Source organism: Dipodomys spectabilis, unplaced genomic scaffold (genome assembly GCF_019054845.1).
Source record: "Dipodomys spectabilis isolate Male_0828 unplaced genomic scaffold, ASM1905484v1 ptg000053l, whole genome shotgun sequence".
Lineage (NCBI taxonomy): Eukaryota > Metazoa > Chordata > Mammalia > Rodentia > Heteromyidae > Dipodomys > Dipodomys spectabilis.
This window is the reverse complement of record NW_024870730.1, coordinates 6,138,144-6,156,007: the sequence shown is the minus strand read 5'-3', so window position 1 is coordinate 6,156,007 and position 17,864 is coordinate 6,138,144. Positions and strand designations below refer to the sequence as shown.

The following is a 17,864-nucleotide window of genomic DNA, read 5'->3' as shown; positions in this document are numbered from 1 at the left end:
CATGTACACATGAGGTTTTGAGCTGGTAACAGAAAAGTTCACTTAAGTTACATTTCCCTTTGATATGGAAAAAGATAAATCCATACAAGGGTGGATGACCTGCAAAGACTGAAAATTATAAAGAGTGAAAATTACATGAGATCTACAGGAAGTTACAAATGCTGGAAAGAAATAAGGCAAAACAGTAAAATAATGGGTAGTAGATAGTATTTAGAGAAGTTGAACATGGAAGGCATTGTGTAACAGGAGGTCGTGGACAGAGAGCCCGGAATTAATCAGTAATAAGTCATGGAGGTCAAGCCTCTGTGGGCATTTGATTGGTTAGAGATTTCCATAAGAGTGGAGCATAGTTGAGGCTCATGTCCCTCATGCAGCTAGTGTGACATTATTTCCTAGAAAGATAAAGTTAAACTGGAGAGATGGGACGGAAGATTGATTATGACACCAGTAGAACTGATTTATGGAAAGAGAGAAAAATAATTAAATGGACAGCACTATGCTATAAAAAGAGGTTATGGAGACATGGCTATTCATCTAATGTTTTCTTCAGTGCTGGTTCTGTAGTATCTCTATGAAAGAAGTATCACTGTAAGGAAGGAAAGTTGCTGAGAAATTGGTTAGAAAGCAAAGTAATATCAACTGGAATAACTTAATTAAGAGCTATAGTAAAGATTAAATGTCAGACAATTTTACCTGGTGCTTAAGGCATGAGCTTGGGTAGGGTAAATGACGTTATCCCATTTCTGAAAGCCGTGTAGATAAAGAATGAACAATATATGAAGTTGTCCATTTGGCTCCCTGGGGAAATAATTGAAATCATATTCCTTGAAACTTCTAAAATTAGGGTGAAGGAGTAGGGTGACATATGTGGGCAGTCTCAACTTCTTACAGAGACAGAGTGATTGATAAGTAACATTTTTCTTTTGCAACATTCTTATTGGTGATGTTACCAAACAGATACAACTTGCCCCTCATCAAGTTGGCATCTTATTTAAATGAGAACGCTGTCTTCTATATAAACATCTAGAGGACATCACCCATCTGCCTCCATGCTGTCTGCCTCATTGGTACCTGCTAGCATTTCTTTTTCATGTCTCTTTATTTTGTAACTAAGAGAAACCTTTCACTACATAACAAAAGTGGGCTCTCTTCTCTCTTTCCCTTCAGTCAGAAGCTAAAAAGACAGCCCCAAAATGCACGTTGCCTTTTGGAGCCATTTGTTAAATGAATGCAGAAGCTCTGAAATATCCCACTAAGCTAGAGCTTAGTGATTATGTGTGTGTGTGTGTGTGTGTGTGTGGGTGTGTGTGTGTATGCGCGTGCGTGTGCTGATACTGGAATTTAATCTAAGGGCCAGAGTGCTGTCCCTTGGCTTTTTTTTCCTCCAGCCTGATGCTCTACCACTTGAACTATAGCTCTACTTCCAACTTTTTGCTGATTAACTGGAGATTTGTCTTAGAGACATTCCTACCAGGCTGGCTCTAAACCATGATTCTCAAATCATAGCTCCTTACTAGCTAGGATTACAGGTCTGAGCCCTCAGTGCCCAGCTAGTGATTCATCTTAGCAGGTAGAAATCCCAGCTCATTTTGCTCAAGAGGAAGGGGCCAAGTACCACATTCTCTTCTGCTTGACTCAACAGGCGAGCCCAGAAACCCAATTGCATGAATCAGAAAACTAGTAAACCACAATAAAAATCATTTAATATTCTAACTCATTTTTCCTGCTAACTCCTTTCCAGTCCACCTTTGTCTTGTCTAGAAAATCTAGTTTAATGTAAGTACTTGTAAGAATAATTAATACCAAAAATATTAACTGCAGATATTAAATGTACTCTTTTTTGTTGGTATGTGGGAAGGTTTGTACAACTTAAACATTAAAGAATTTTAATTAAATTATTTCGGTTGTTTCAGAAATGAATCCATTTTTGTTTATTGTAATTTTTAAATTAATGTTTGATTTGATTATGTATGGCTTTGTGTACTTGCTTTAGTTGTAAGAACTTTTCTTTGCCTTTAACTAAAAGTTCTTACTCTTTTCCTTTTTGAAAGAGACCTAAAAAGGGAAATTAAAAGGTTAGGATTACATTCTGCTATTGAGTCCATTATAGAAAGGTAAACTCCTCTCCATCCTGTTTATGAAAGTGGCTCTAACAAATTACCAGGATTTTAACATGTGCAAATAGCAACCGTCCTTAAAATGAAAACTAATTGGGAAGAAAAAAATTAATAAGGTGATAAATTGCAATGTTACTTTCTCCTCTTTTGTTTCCTGTTATCCCTACCAAAGAGGAAGGCACGTGGTTTTCTTTTTTTTTTTTTTTCTTTCTAAATCATTCTACTAGTGTCATATTGATTTTCTCTCAAGTACGCCCCGTGGTCTCAGATGATCACATATTTTCTTATATTACTCATGTTGATACAGCACCTGGACTCATGGGTTGACATATATTACTTGAGCTGCAATAGCACAGCTCACCATTGATGTTTCCTGGTGACGGGGTGTACAAGACTCTTACATATGAAACAGAAGGGACCAGGCTGTTTCAGAACAGCACTTTCATCCTTGAAAAGGCAGTTCGTGTTGACCCTAATGACACCCAGAGCCCGGGACTGGTGCTTGATATTCTTCCTACAAGTAACCACAAGGTCAAGTTCTGTGAGTGTGTGTGTGTGTGTGTGTGTGTGCTGACACATAAACAAGTTCCTCATCTGGGTATCCAAGTACACTATTTGCAGGAAAACAATTGCGTTCATAAGTGTTGGAAAGAAAGACTCCATGTCGTGTGCCCTTGAGACCTGGCTGTCGCGTGCTGGCTCTCTGCTGTCAGGCCTTGAGAGTTTCCTCTCACGTCTCTGCTCTCTGTTTCAGCTAGCCGTGAGGTGGTTGGAGCACAACTGCCATTACCAGCACATGGACGAGCTCCTGCAGTACATCCGCTTCGGCCTCATGGATGTGGACACCCTGCACACGGTCGCCCTCTCCCACCCCCTGGTCCAGGCCAGCGAGACAGCCACAGCCCTGGTGAACGAGGCCCTGGAGTACCACCAGAGCCTCTACGCGCAGCCCGTCTGGCAGACCCGCAGGACCAAGCCACGCTTCCAGTCGGACACCCTGTATATCATCGGGGGGAAGAAGCGGGAAGTCTGCAAAGTCAAGGAACTTCGGTACTTCAACCCGGTGGATCAGGAGAACGCGCTCATCGCCGCCATTGCCAACTGGAGCGAGCTGGCCCCCATGCCCGTGGGAAGGAGCCACCACTGCGTGGCGGTCATGGGGGACTTCCTCTTCGTGGCGGGAGGGGAAGTGGAGCATGCCAGCGGCCGGACGTGTGCGGTGAGGACTGCCTGTCGCTACGACCCTCGGAGCAATTCCTGGGCCGAGATCGCCCCCATGAAGAACTGCAGGGAGCATTTCGTGCTAGGCGCCATGGATGAGTACCTCTATGCAGTGGGGGGCAGAAATGAACTGCGCCAGGTCCTGCCCACCGTTGAGCGGTACTGCCCCAAGAAGAACAAATGGACTTTTGTGCAGTCCTTCGACCGCTCCCTTTCCTGTCACGCTGGCTATGTGGCTGATGGTCTTCTTTGGATATCAGGTAGAACATGCCTCCTATATCGGATCTATAGGAAACCTTTTCGCTGTGGCACACATTTAAAATTCAAGTTTTGCTGTTAAGCGCGGCCGGGTGTAACTGAAGGCTAGAGTCAGGGGTGGCCTTCTAGCTAATTCATAGTCATGTATTGAGCTCCTGTTTTTATGGAGAACACTGTGATCAAAGGTGGTTGACCATTCTATGGCTTTCTGAGTGATTAGTGGAGTAAAAATTCAAGATGGAAGTTACACGGCCCATCACACCGGTTGTATTGCCCTGCTTGTGGTTTATCTGTGCTCTACCATTTTGCCAGGTGTAGCCATGATATACATACGCATATACATACAGGTATTCACTGTTCTGGGAATTGGAGAAAAGGATTTGAGTTACTGAAACAAATTTTTGTATAATCTGTGAGTGACAGTTACTTGTGCTATCCTAATGCTTTTCATACCTGCTTACTCCCCAGTTTTACTGATCATTTGGAGTTATGGCTCAATGTCTATTATAGTTTATGTTTTTGACTTCTGATCTTTTAGATTTTGCTTATAGAAAAAGTAGAGAGAGCGGTATAGTAAACTCCGTGCACCTTAATTCAGCTGCAACAATTGCTAATTTCATTGCCAATCTTGCTTCATCCAGTCATACATTACCTTCAAATCCCTTTCAGTTGTCTTTTTGCTCATGCAGATGGAGTATGGGAGGCATCTGTTATCAATATCACAACATCAACTGGTGTTTTCAATCTTGTTAAAGAGGAAGACATGAAGTGTCCTATGAAAGTCCGCCTCTCGGTGAAGGAATTTACATCTTATCTCAGTTAGAGGATGCCCGCTTTGGTAGACAAAAATGGAACTTGGATTTTTGTGTCAACAGAGAGCCAGAGAAACAGAAAGATCAATAACATATAAATAAAAGGGTAACTTTGATGTTTCTACTTGAAAGAATCACTTGTAGTAAACAAAGGCTTTTTGGCTTTTCCCAGTAATCATCTTCAGATTTTTTTAAGCATCTATTTTGACAAAATTCTCCTGTGTACTAAATTAAGTTTGCTTGGACCCTGCTCATTTTTCCTGCTGCTGATCCAGGGAGACAATCAGAACTACGGCTTTTGTGGATGATGCCTTAGTGATTGGCAGTTCACTCATGTTCATTGATGAAGCCTCACTTACATCAGGGTTTAAATACTCAATACATTAATGAATGAAATAAGTCTAGGAGAAAGGAAGAGGATAAATAAGAAGCCCACAATTACTGCTCCTGTATACCTAACAAACATTTTAAAAATGAGTGTGCATGCATTAAAGTATATTTAAATAAAACCCTTAATTGCCTTTTTTCTTTAAATATGTATTTTAATGATTTTAGAAAATAACCACCAGTACTATATCCTGTTGATTTTGCTGAAGAAACTTCAAACTGGCTGCAGCTAAGTATTTGCTGATAGAAAGGGCCAATTTATAATTTTTTGGTGGGGGGGGGGGCAACAAAACTGATGGGTTTGTGAAATCAATGCAATTTATGTTTTCTTCCAATTTACATTTCTTCAATTGACTCGTTTGGTTTCATATATTGTTAATATACTGTATTCCTAAATTTTACATTGCACTTTCTAAATTTTGTATGAATTTCTCATAAATATTTTAATAAGTATTCCTTGTTTTGAGCTGTAAAACAAGCTTTTTGAAAAATGCTATAGTTTCCCTTACATAGTCTTAAAGATATGACTACTTAATACCCTTTCCAAGGCAGCTTAAAACAGCACAGAGGCTCATTTTAGAATGACTCTATCTGTCATCCTGATATCAAGTTGACTTCTCTTCCAATATGGGCCCTAAATTTTCCTTTCCCATTTTATTAAATCTATCAACATATTATATATCTTATTGCCATCTCTGTTTTTTTTCCTACTGTGATAGGAAATGCATTTTCTTTGTTCTTTTGCACTAATGTATGCTGCCTGTGTTAACTATACTTAATGAAAACAATCACAATTTTCTCAGGTTTGTTTCTCCCTACTGTGTACTTGAGATGAGAAACTCACTTTCCTGTGTATAGTACAATACCTTTAATTGGAAAGAAGAGGAAATCACCAGTGATATTTCTAATACCTTCAGTCACCTGCCTCTTTCCTGAGGCCCAGATTATAATAAATCAATTGTGAATCTAACCATGAATGGGAGCGATAGCAAGACTGGCTAATGGGCCCTTCCAAAAACAAGCAAACAAACAAACAGGTATAAGATATATTCCACCCCTCCTATCACTGATTTAGAAATGTTAAGCTGATTTATTGGAAGAGATGAAAATGTTTGAGGCTATTTTTTTTATCTTTGACCAAATAATCAAGTATTTCCAATTTAATTGATAGGAGACTGAATCAGTGGCATCCTCCTGGTATTTTTCAAGCTTTGCCTGAGGTTGAGGTAGTATGAATTATAGAATGTGGATTTGAGAGGCTTAGTTCTGTTCCGTAGAACACAAAATGAATGTTTCTTTAGAGATTCAGTATTGGCAGCATGCTCACACCATTCTTGTGCCCCTCCTGTATGCCTGTCTGTTTGGAGGTCAAGGCATCTTGAAAATGGCCCATAGTTTGTAAAATGTGACAAGCAGAGAGGAATTCAGAAAATCAGGCTGTATGGATATACCCATTAGCATTTAATTTAAGATGTTAGAAGCAGTCAGATTTTACAGCCTCCTGTAGCATTTGACATTGTGACCCAATTCACAAATGCTCCATGCCATTTCCATTTGAAATTCACAGTACTGAAGTAAAATAAGCATTAAATATCCAGCAGTTGTGCTTTCAAGTACATACTGTCTGATGTAGAGGATAGCTCTTGAGCCACAAAAAACATTTTGTATATATGTGTATGGAGGAAATTAATACTGAACTTATCTTTAAGAATGAACATTATTTACTTAATTATTCATTCATTTATTTTCTGTTGCTTGGTTTATTTAGCTGATACCAGGATTTAAACTCAGCCTGTGCTCTCTAAGTTTTCTTGTTCATGACTAGGCCACTACCACTTGAGCTACACCTCCAGCCCAATATTTTGCTGGCTAATTGGAGAGTTTCTTGTATTTCTACACCCTTGCTGGTTTTAAACTCCAGTCTGATCTCAGTCTCCTGGATAGGTAGGATTACAACTGTGTGCTATGGGAGCCCAGATTATCTTCATATTTTGATCAGATGATAGCAAGATAATAAGACCCTAACCACAGAATTAGTAAAAATAAGGCGAATATTTATTTGCAATATTTAATGCTGCTGTGATTCAATGAATACATCTTTATAACAGTAGTTCAGTATTATAGATAAATTAGTTAAATTCAGATAACACCTTTCCTGACCTCTAGAATCTGACAACGCATTTTGATTTTGTGGTAGTAGTTGCAGTTTTAGAAATTTCATTTATGAAAGAACATATGTTAAAGTTTGTTTCTTTAGTTCCCTAGAAGCTATATTTATTTTCATCTTCATTGAATTTATATGAAATTTACATTGCCTAAAGTAAAATAACTTTAACTTATTCAAGCCTGATAAAGACACCAGCTTTTCTACTGTCTGTTAAAATTACTACAATATAAAATTTCATTAACATTAAAAAATCGTAGCTTTTCTTTTTTTTTTTTTTTTTTTTGGGTCTGGTTGTGGGGCCTAAACTCTGGGCCTGGGAGCTGTCCCTCAGCTCTTCAGCTCAAGGCTAGCGCTCTACCACTTGAGCCACAGCACCACTTCTGGCTTTTTTCTTTTTGCTTCTGTGGTGCTGAGGAATCGAACCCAGGACCTCATGCATGCAAGGCAAGCACTCTACCACTGAGCCACCTTCCCAGCCCCGTAGCTTTTCTTTTTCCCTATCTTTGCAGATATTATCTTTACTTTATCTCATTTTTGTTGGTCGTGGTCCTTGAACTAAGGGCCTAGATTCTGTCCCTGAACTTTTGTGTTCAAGGATGGTGCTTTGCCACTTGAGCCATAACTCCACTTCCAGTTTGGGGATGGTTAGTTGGAGATAAGAGTCCTATGGACTTTCCTGCCTGAGCAGGAACCATGATCTTCAGACCTCAGCCTCCTGGGTAGCTAAGATTACAAGCATAAGCCATAAGTACCTGGTTTGTACAGACATTATTTTGATTGCATCTAAAATATTATATAAAAGTAGTGTGAATTAATTGAAGATTTGGTGGTGGTTGTGGTTCAATACAGATGTGATACTTCCTTCACTTCTAGGAATCATGATGAGAACCTAAGTTCCCAACCCCTCCAACTGCTGTCTAGGAAGTGCAGTAGTAACAAGTGCTAGTAGATCTAGCATACGATGGTATGATGGTAGATGTCTTTCCAAGGTATAGAAGTAGTGCAAAACAGGGAGTAATCATTGGATGGGATATGAAATGTAGTATCTCTGGCCTAATTTGGCCCAAACTCCACTGGTCACTTTCTATGCATCCATTAACCCCTTTCTGTCCTCCCACTTGAACATTATTATCTGATCACTTAAATAATTTCCTTGCTCTCTAAGAAACAGTGGACACCCCTAATGACCTACTTTGCACCTGTATAATTTGCCACTGGTATGCATAAGGTATTGGTTCCAGAACACACACACACACACACACACACACACACACACACACACACGCACGCACGCACGCACGCACGCACAGACACACACTGAAGATAAGAAAATCCATAGATATTCAAGTCATAGTATTTGCATAGAACCTTTGTATATGTTCCATGTGTGTCCATTTAAATGCAGTGTAAATAGTTGATATAGTCTTGTTGTTTATGAAATAATGACAAGAGAAAGGTCTGTACATGTTCAGTACCAGTGTAATTTTTTTCTTATATGTTTTGGATGTGTGTTGAATCTAAAAGTGAGGAACCCATAGTTAGACTATACCAGCCAGTTGGGTCTGTAGAACAGTTAATAGGAGAGCTTGATGCAGAGCATCTGCTCAGCTCACCAACCACATAACATTTAATGTACTCTGCTTCCCCCCCCCCGTCTCTCTGTCTCTGTCTCTGTCTCTCTCTCTCTCTCTTTCTCTCTCTCATACACACACAGTTACTTCGCTGGCTTTAACTTGTTCACACACACACTTACTCTACTGGCTTTAACTTGTTCACTTTTCTTAAGATCCCTCTTCCAGACTTGGACAGAAGATCTTGCCTTTGCTTCTCAGGTCAAATGTGACAGAGCCAATAGGAGGTAATGAAGATTATGAGGCGAAGGATGGGCAAGGGATGGTTTGAAAAATGTCCATGGGAAGATGGCTAAGAAACTCTAGCTAGGCAAGTGCTAGGTGGGAGTTCTCAGATCAGAAGAGGAGGAGTTCATTTTTCAAGAACAAAAACCAAAATGGTACAGTGGGTGAGAGCAGTCCCATATCAGAAGAGCCTCGAGGCTTAAAATATTTTCCCTGGTTTTCTACCAGGAAAATTTCACTGAAAGCCATTTGAAGGTAGTGGAAGGTGGTAGAACCTGGAGCATAATAGTTCAACATGTGACTGGAAAATAAGCAGGTAGAAACCTACAGGTATTAGCTGCATTGGCAAAGTCAGGGTAATTGAGGACGTTTTTGTTTATTGCTTTTTGTTTCAATAGTGAAAGTGCCTCAGTAGGTTTCTAGCTGAGGAAAGAAGAGTGAATGGGGATAAATGGGGTGGTGCAAGATAGGCAATATAGAGTCCAGAAGGCAGGATCGAATGGGTAGGGTTGGGTCTAATAAAGAAAAAGAAAGAGGCTCATCCAGCTCTAAGCCTGGAAGGAAGGAGATAGTGATGAATGTGGACTTGGGTATGATCTTGGGTTGTTTTGTTTGTTTTGGTGCCAGTACTGAGGCTTGATCTCAGGGCCTTAGGCTCTTAGCCTCCCAAGTAGCTAGGAGTAGAGGAATGAGTCACCTAGTTCTGGGTGTGCCCTTGTCTGGGGTATGTCCTGTCTCTTAAGACAAGAACCTGAGAAATTTCCTGAGTGACAGAGTTCAGTGTTGAAGGAAGTTGTGTCCTGTCAGGATTAGGTAGAGGGCTTGAGCAGACTGACCTTGGAGAGAAATCCAAGAGGGAACTGACATGACAAGTCCTTAAAAAATGAAGGTTTGGAGTCCCTACTGACTGGAAGGCACAAAATTGTAATGACTCCATTTGTAAATTTTTGCTTTATGTTTTAGTAGTGCTCTGCAGAGAACTGAAATAGGCAGATCATTGGATTCATTCAAAAAGAAAGCTTTTTGTACTAGGAATGACCCAGAGCAATCCACCAGAAATTTAGCAGGATAGCTTACCAGTTATGTGAGACTCATGGGCTGTTTGACTGAGAGAGAATAATTCATACTGTGAATTCTGTGTGCTCTAGGAGGTAGACGTACAGAGGACGCCACCTACCTATGAGATGTTCAGAACCTTCTAACTTGACATGTCTTACCTAAAAGTTCCTACTGAAGTCAGATGTCAGTGGTTCATATTTGGAGGCAGGATTTTTGACTTCGGATAAAATAGGGAATAGGGGTTAAGAGTGAATTGTACTGAGATTTCAAAAATCAAGTCCTTTTAAAACAGTAGATGTTGCTATTTCATTTATTTGAAACAATTGTGGTAAATACCTGTTTCTGGGTTATAAATGTGTACTCGTTCACTCTAGAGGACATAAATATAATTTACATTTTCAAGTGCAGCAATCATTTATAGGTAGTTTGTAAATCTGCAAATTTCTTCACAGGTTTTGAGGATATTAATTACCCATCCATTTGTGTGAGTTCCTCAAGTATGACAGAAATAATAAGGGTACTATTTTAATTTAATGCATGGGTTAAGTATGTTTCTACTCAAGATGCTAATTTAGTATGAAGATTTTTGGCCTTAATTTTTTATAGCATTATAAACATGGTAGAAATATGGACAGTTTGAAATGTTTTTGTTAAAATAGATGGCAAAGTTTATGTTTTACAATTATTGCGAGTATCCTTACATTTCCCCTTTTCTCAAGAGCTAATAGTTTATCTCTATAAAAATGACTAATATGAATTTACACAGTCAGGTAATTCTTTGCATAAGTAAACTGTAAGTATGAGATTTTAGTCTTTTGAGAATTGAAGCAAGTTTGTTTAGAGGAAGCTTAAACTCTTTTTTTTTTCTTTTTTTTCTTTTTTGTCGGTTGTGGGGCTTGGGTGCTGTCCCTCAGCTCTTCAGCTCAAGGTGAGTGCTGTACCACTTGAGCCTCAGCACCACCTCCAGTTTTCTAGCGGTTTATTGGAGATAAGAGTCCTGCCAGGGCTGGCTTTAAACTGTGATCCTCAGATCTCAGCCTCCTGAGTAGCTAAGATTACAGGTGTGAGCCACCAGTGCCTGGTGTGCTTAAACTCTTAAAGGAGGAAAACCAAAACTCTGGTCAGTAATTCTGGATATTAAGGAGGGGAAAGCTAAATTGGAAAGTAGTCATTGGGAGGGTAACAGTGCAGGACACAGACTTCCCCTACCCCCCAAAAAATCACAACAAACAAGCTGGACAAGGTGGTGTCTGCCTCTGTTCTCAGCTATGGGAAAGATGTAGGTAGGAGGACTTAAGTCTGAGACTGGCCCAGATAAAAAATACACAAACCTATCTAAGATATAACTGAAGCCAACAAAGGGCTGGAGGGTGTGGCTCAAGTGGTAGACCACCTATTTAACAGATGCAAAGCCCCAACTATCAATCCCAGTCCTGCCACCAAAAGAAAAAGGAAGAGAAAAGGAATACAAGAAATGTATTTCAGCCATGCATTGGTACCTTTCTATGGAAATGGCATGAAATTTCAACCAAATGGCTTGAGTATTGGGGTAGACTTTCCTGAATTCGACTTCATCCAGGCCTCAGTGGGCGAGACAGACATCACTTTTCATGTGAAGAGCCTGACTATGGTGAACATGTTCCCCCCAAGGACACAATCAGAAGTGTCATTCCCACCAAACAACCTAAAGCCCTAGATTTTGGTGATGCTGAGCTGAGCACTACAGGCCTCTGAGAGAGCCTGAGATGTCTAAATTGGCCAATGGATTTCCAACCTAGTGTATTCTCCAACCTAATAGCAAAAGCAGATAACCACTGCTTTGCATTCTGGGCCTTACTTGTGCACATGCCCTATATAAGCACCTCTGTCTTCTGCTCTTAGAGTGTACCTTAGGCATTGCACTCCCAGGTAGAGTTATTTTCTGTCTTCAGGAAAACTAGCAGCATAGTCAGACTTGATACATTTCCTCCAAAGTACGATGAGAGAAGTTTTTCCAAATCTCTTTGGTAGACACTGACAGCACTGACCAGTTAGTAGTTGCTTTCAAATATGGTGTTCAGTCCAAAATTGGTGATTTGGGTAACAGAGATGATATGGTTTGTTTGGCAATCACTCATCATCCTCTCTCAGGTAGGCATTCATCCATTTGTCAACTTTTCATGGAGAGTTGTACAGGGAAGCGTAAGAAAAATGCTTCCCCCTTGTCTTGATGATAGAGAGCATTTCTCACTACTGGAAGCGTGGTGGTAACTTTTCATTCCTTTTGGCAGTTTTTAAAGACTTATTTGACTTTGGAGGAACCTGCAGTCTATCTTTAAGTTGCAGTTCACAAAGTAGAAGACAAGGTTGCTCATTTTCAATTTTGGCTGAAAGTCTTAACTTTGACTGTGGCACTTCAAAGTTAGAGAAAACTTGGTTTTAAAAATGGATGCTGATATGAGATGGCATATTCAATGACAGATGTATCTATAGAAAGCTGTTAAGATGCAGATTATACCCCCTGGGGTGGGGGAGGGAGATCAAAACTGCCAATCTATAAAATATACTCGATAGAAGAAGGCATGGAATCTATCTTTGCAAAGGGCTTTGATTGCAGGGGACAGTATAGCAGCATGTGGCATCATAACCCAGAGCAGACAAATCAGCTTGATGACTTTCAAAGCCAGGAATACGGCTGCAGGCAAGGGTACTCCAGTCTAGGAGAAATTAAAACATATAGAGACTGTTATTAATTCCATATCTATTTTTGTATAGTCAAATCTGTATGCAAATCCTTAGCATCTCATTTCAGCAGATTAATCTAAAAGTGAAGAGTGGTATGTGAAGGGAATGTAATGATAAAGCTTTGCAAATGAGTAATGCTTCTGTAGGAATCTGGGCTGAAAACTTGCATGCTTTTTCTAAAATTTACCTTTTTGTTCTGTATTGGTTTCTATTTGTACGTTCATTTGTAAATCATTTCAAAGGGAAAAGAAATAGAACCAGTTTCCAAGGTTTTCCTTTGCAGTCCTGACTTGGGGAAAGTTACAGCACTAGATTTGCGAGGCACCTCCCGCGGTTTCATATTCTAGAGGTAATCAACCAAATAACTAACTGGGACTTTTATTTTTACTCCCAACTAGTAATCCAATATCTCATTTCTAAGCATTGTCATAAGAGTGGAAATTTGTATGTAAGGGTAAGGAATCTAATTATCGAGTGCAGATTAACCCAAAAAATTGTATTATAGGTGCATCTGTAGGAGCTAGTAAATAATAATTCTGAATAATAATGATTCTGAAGAGCATGGAGATAAATGTGTGCGCTGTTTGGGAGAGGGGATGTAATAGCTTCATTCTAACGTACTGGTTGTACATTTCATCTAGAATAGGCAGAATCTGATACATACAGTGGTATAAATATTTTCAAATAGTGTCGTAATGTGGGTAGTTCACTGCAATAGATATTAATTCAGCCCCATTATTCTAAAACAAGTAGGGAGACTTTTGCAGTTTTAAGGTAATGGGTGAGAGCTTTGCCTTCTGCTTCTTTTCAATTGAAGAAATGATTATAGGGCATTAATCTGGTGGTTATGGCCCAGATCAAAACCCTTGGCAGTCATTTTAACCTTGAACACTTGTATGGTCTCACCAGGCTTGATTGTTTTTCTGCAATTATGTTGAGAAAGAATTATTGAATATTCCATTTTTAATCAGGTAGATAAAGGTAGGGAGCAAAAGAGAATATAACTCTATATTTATTTTGACACACATCTTGACTATGTAGGCCATTCAGCCTTGGGCTTTCTTAAATATGTTTCCTTTGATTTCATTTTAAAATGAACATTCAGTATATTTTTTTGTTGGTCAGCCATAGGGCTTGAGCACTCTGAGCCTGGGCACTGCCCCTCAGCTCTTCAGCTCAAGGCTAGCAGCCTACCACTTAAGCCACAGTGCCACTTCCTGAAATATCTTAACAAGAACTTTGAGAGCAGGAATCTCATTGCTATCTGTTCTTTGCAGAATTCCTCTACAAAGATTTTGTCGATGTTAAAAGGTCTGTATTATATCAGGTAACATATTCAATAAAAAGGGATTGAAAGCTTTGCAATTAAGAGAAAAAAAAAATATGTCCTGTAATAGCCCTGGTCAATTACATGAAACACACTATCTCCTTGCTAAGGCTGAGTGAGAGGAAGAAATCGTTTGGACAGGTGCCCTCCTCTTTGTGTACCCATTAGCATTAATTGATTATTTCAATTTGGCAGAGAATTAGAAACTAATCCTCTAGATTCTGGTTGACTTGACTCTTGGCCACAGAGTGGATGGTGGAGATCTATTCAAAGCATTTGAAATTGTCAAAGCAAAAATTGCACAGGATAAAGTTAAACTGACAGGAAGACTTTATTTAAGATTATTTCTACAAGGGACAGATGAGAACGGAGTTTGGAATTAACTCCATGGAAACAAGCTTTTTAAAGGGAAGGACTTTGAGGGAAGTTTGATCGATAGATGTGCAGCACACATCTAGTTATTTGTCAGTTTGCAGCTTTTATTTTTGGTGATTAGACCATTAGCGTTTGTTAATTGGTATCTCTCACAGTTAGATGCCTGTTCTGCAGTAGAAACTGAGAGATTGGGCACTATCTTCCTGGATGAATACATAAGAAGATGAGTTATGGAAGTGGCGCTGTGGCTCAAGCTGTAGAGTGCTTGCCTTGAGCTGAAGAGCTCAGAGACAGCGTCCAAGCCCAGAGTTCAAGCCCCACAATTGACCAAAAAAAAAAGAAGAAGATGAGTTGTGAAAGTATATTTTTTTTAAATTATTTACAACTCAAAGAGGGAAGAGAACACAAAGTTATAACTTACTATAGTAAATTTCAGTGTGGCTCAAGTGGTAGAGCTCTTGCCTTGAGCTGAAGAGCTCAGAGACAGCGTCCAAGCCCAGAGTTCAAGCCCCACAACCAACCGACAAAAAAAAAAAAGAAAAGAAAAGAAAAACGGAAATACAGCAAATTTCTCAGAGAAAAGAGAGGCCTGGCAAAGTTCATACCTGTAATCCTAGCTATCCTGGAGATTGAAATCTGAATGGTCGTGGTTTGCTGCTAGTGCAGGCAGGAAAATCCAGAAGATCCGATCTCCAAAATAACATGAAAAGGGACTCCTCTTTGGGGGCTCTTTCTTTCTTTTTTTTTTTTTTTTTGGGTCCGGTTGTGGGGCCTGAACTCTGGGCCTGGGCGCTGTCCCTCAGCTCTTTAGCTCAAGGCTAGCACTCTACCACTTGAGCCACAGCGCCACTTCCGGCTTTTTTCTTTTTGCTTCTGTGGTGCTGAGGAATCGAACCCAGGGCCTCAGGCTTGCAAGGCAAGCGCTCTACCACTGAGCCACCTTCCCAGCCCCTTTGGGGGCTCTTTCTGAATGGAAAGTTGCTACTTTCCCTTTCTCTGCTTTCCTTTCATTTTCAAATAAACGTATTCTGTTTAGGAAAAACAAAAATGCCAGGCTTGAGATATGGCTTTAGTGGTAGAATGCAAGCAAAGCTGACAAGCCTGAAGCCCCAGGACCCACAAGAAGAGAAATGAAATCATGTGGGGAGGCCCAGGATCCAGAGGGAGGAAGCAGCTTAAAGCTAAGGGAGGATTAAGTGGAAGTTAAGATCTTGTTCAGTAGAGCTGTGGCTCAAGTGGTAAAGCACTAACCTTGAGAAAGCAAGCTCAGGCCCTGAGTTCAAACTCTAGGACTGGCAGAAAAAAGAAAAATTCTAATATGAACAGGTTTTAGTCAATTTTAGATATTTACTGCAACATTAGTTCTTTGGGATAATTATTTAAAATGATGTTCGTTTTACACGAGTGTCTGGAACTATACCTGAGGCAGTATTTGTAAAGTTTTTTTAATCTCCATATTACTGTCATCTCATTACCAAAAAAAATCTCACTGCACCAATGTCAGTGTCTCACTATAATCCTAGCTATTCAGGAGTTTGAGATCTGAAGGTCATTGTTTAAAGCCAGCTAGAGTAGGAAAGTCTATTGAGACTCTTATCTCCAATTAACCACCACAAAAGCTAGGAGTGGAGCTGTAGCTCAGGTGGTAGAATGCTAGCCTTGAGCAAAATGCTCAGGGACAGCACCCAGTCCCCCTGAGATCAAGCCCCAAGACTGGCCTGATTTTTTCCCCACTGTGTTGTTTTATGACTTATACTTTATAGAGTTTTCCCATATGATAGTAGAATAACATGTCTGGATTTTACAGGGCTCACTGTCCACAAGCATGAAAAAGAATGATTGGCTCTATCCATCCAAAATTTCTTGGGACCATAGGGTTTGGAGGTGGAGTTTATCTGGAATTTGAAATATTTGCATCTATATCATGAGACCTCCTGGAGATGCGAACCATGTGTAAACACAAAATTAATTTGTGTTTTGTATATACTCTTTGCATATGGCCTGAAGGCAATTTTATGCAGGTTTGTTTTTAATGTGCCTGTGCTTTGACTGCCATCCATCACTCCTGGTCATGTGTGACATTTTCCAGTGTGGCATCATGCCAGAGCTCAGAAAGCTTCAAAATTTGCAGCTCTTTGGGTTTTAGATTCTAGATTCAGGATATTCAGCCATAGCATATGAGGGGAACAAAACCAGAGTTGAAAGTGTGCTGACTTCTGTGGCTTTTAAGTACGCAGGCAGTCTCAAATTTCTTGAATCGAATTATTTTTCCAGGTTGTTGTTTGTTTAAGTTGATTATAACCATTGTGTTCGAGGATTCTAGATTTGTGCTATCCAGTTTGCTAGCCATTAACTAGTCTTAGTCTGATAGAATACTTGAAATGTGGCTAATCGGTGCTGCTTCAAATATACCCTGGATTTTGAAGATTCCGAATGAAAAAAATAACCACAACTTAAAAAAAAATCTCAAGATTTTTTTCTTGTCAGTTGTGGGGCTTGAACTCAGGGCCTGGGCACTGTCCCTGAGCCTCCCAGTGCTCACTCTACCACTTGATCCACGGCACCACTTCCAGTGTTTGAATGGTTAATTGGAGACAAGAATCTCTCTCACCAGGACTTTCTGACTGGGCTGGCTTCAAATTCTGATCCTCACATCTCGGCCTCCTGAGTAGCTAGGATTGCAGGCATGAGCCACCGGTACTAGCTTAAGATTTTTTTTGTATTAATTTTATATTGAAAATATTTCAGTTAATATAGTATTTAATTGGAACATATTATTTGATTTATTATATTATTAATTTCAAATGATTAAAATGTTTTACTATATTAAGGTAAGTCAGATTTAGTATTAATTTTCATTTTGGTATTTCTTTTCAACTTTTTTATGTGGCTACTGGAAAATTTGTAGTTGCATATGTGATTCTGGTTACATTCCACATGAGCCATTGCTGGCCTACAACCTTCTTGATAAGTAATGCCTGTTGCTCGGTATTTCTTCCAGAGAAATAGCAAGATACCATTGTGCTACTGTACAGAGGTTAGAGCTTTAAGATTGCCAATTTAGCTAAGGACAAGAATTTTCCGTCTAACTCTGTTCCCATCATAAATTACATCGTGCTTAGATCTATGTGTGCTACATTCACCTCTATATTTGCCCCCACTCAAGCCCTGCAGAACAGCTTGCTAGAATTGCAGGCAATACTTACTACCATCGGCATGTTGTTGCTTGATCGCAACTGGATTGCTTCTGAAATGTGTCTTAAAAGCTTCTTAATTATGTCATGGGCTCATCATGAGAGTCTATAAACAGATTCTTAGCAGTAGCTAATCTCCTTTTAATTGTATTCCATTCTTATTTTGAAATATCCTGTTTTCTTATTCATAAAAAATTCTAACACATGTTCCTCCATTACAGGTGGAGTAACTAACACAGCGCAATACCAGAACAGACTGATGGTATATGAACCTAACCAGGTAAGAATCATATGTAAAAAGCTCATTGCCGTAATTAAAATGAATGTGTGTGTGTGTGCACACGTGTGCTAGTTCTGGGGCTTGATA

At 39.6% G+C, this 17,864-nt stretch overlaps 1 protein-coding gene across 1 annotated transcript in view; it reads left to right on the top strand.

The window, feature by feature from the left end:
* Klhl32 (kelch like family member 32) overlaps positions 1-17,864 on the top strand; it is a 144,588-nt gene that overhangs the window by 112,330 nt on the left and 14,394 nt on the right. Inside the window, exons 6-7 of the mRNA XM_042679572.1 lie at positions 2,872-3,598; positions 17,719-17,777. Of these exons, the coding sequence (XP_042535506.1) occupies positions 2,872-3,598; positions 17,719-17,777 (786 nt within the window). The remainder of the gene's footprint in view (positions 1-2,871; positions 3,599-17,718; positions 17,778-17,864) is intronic.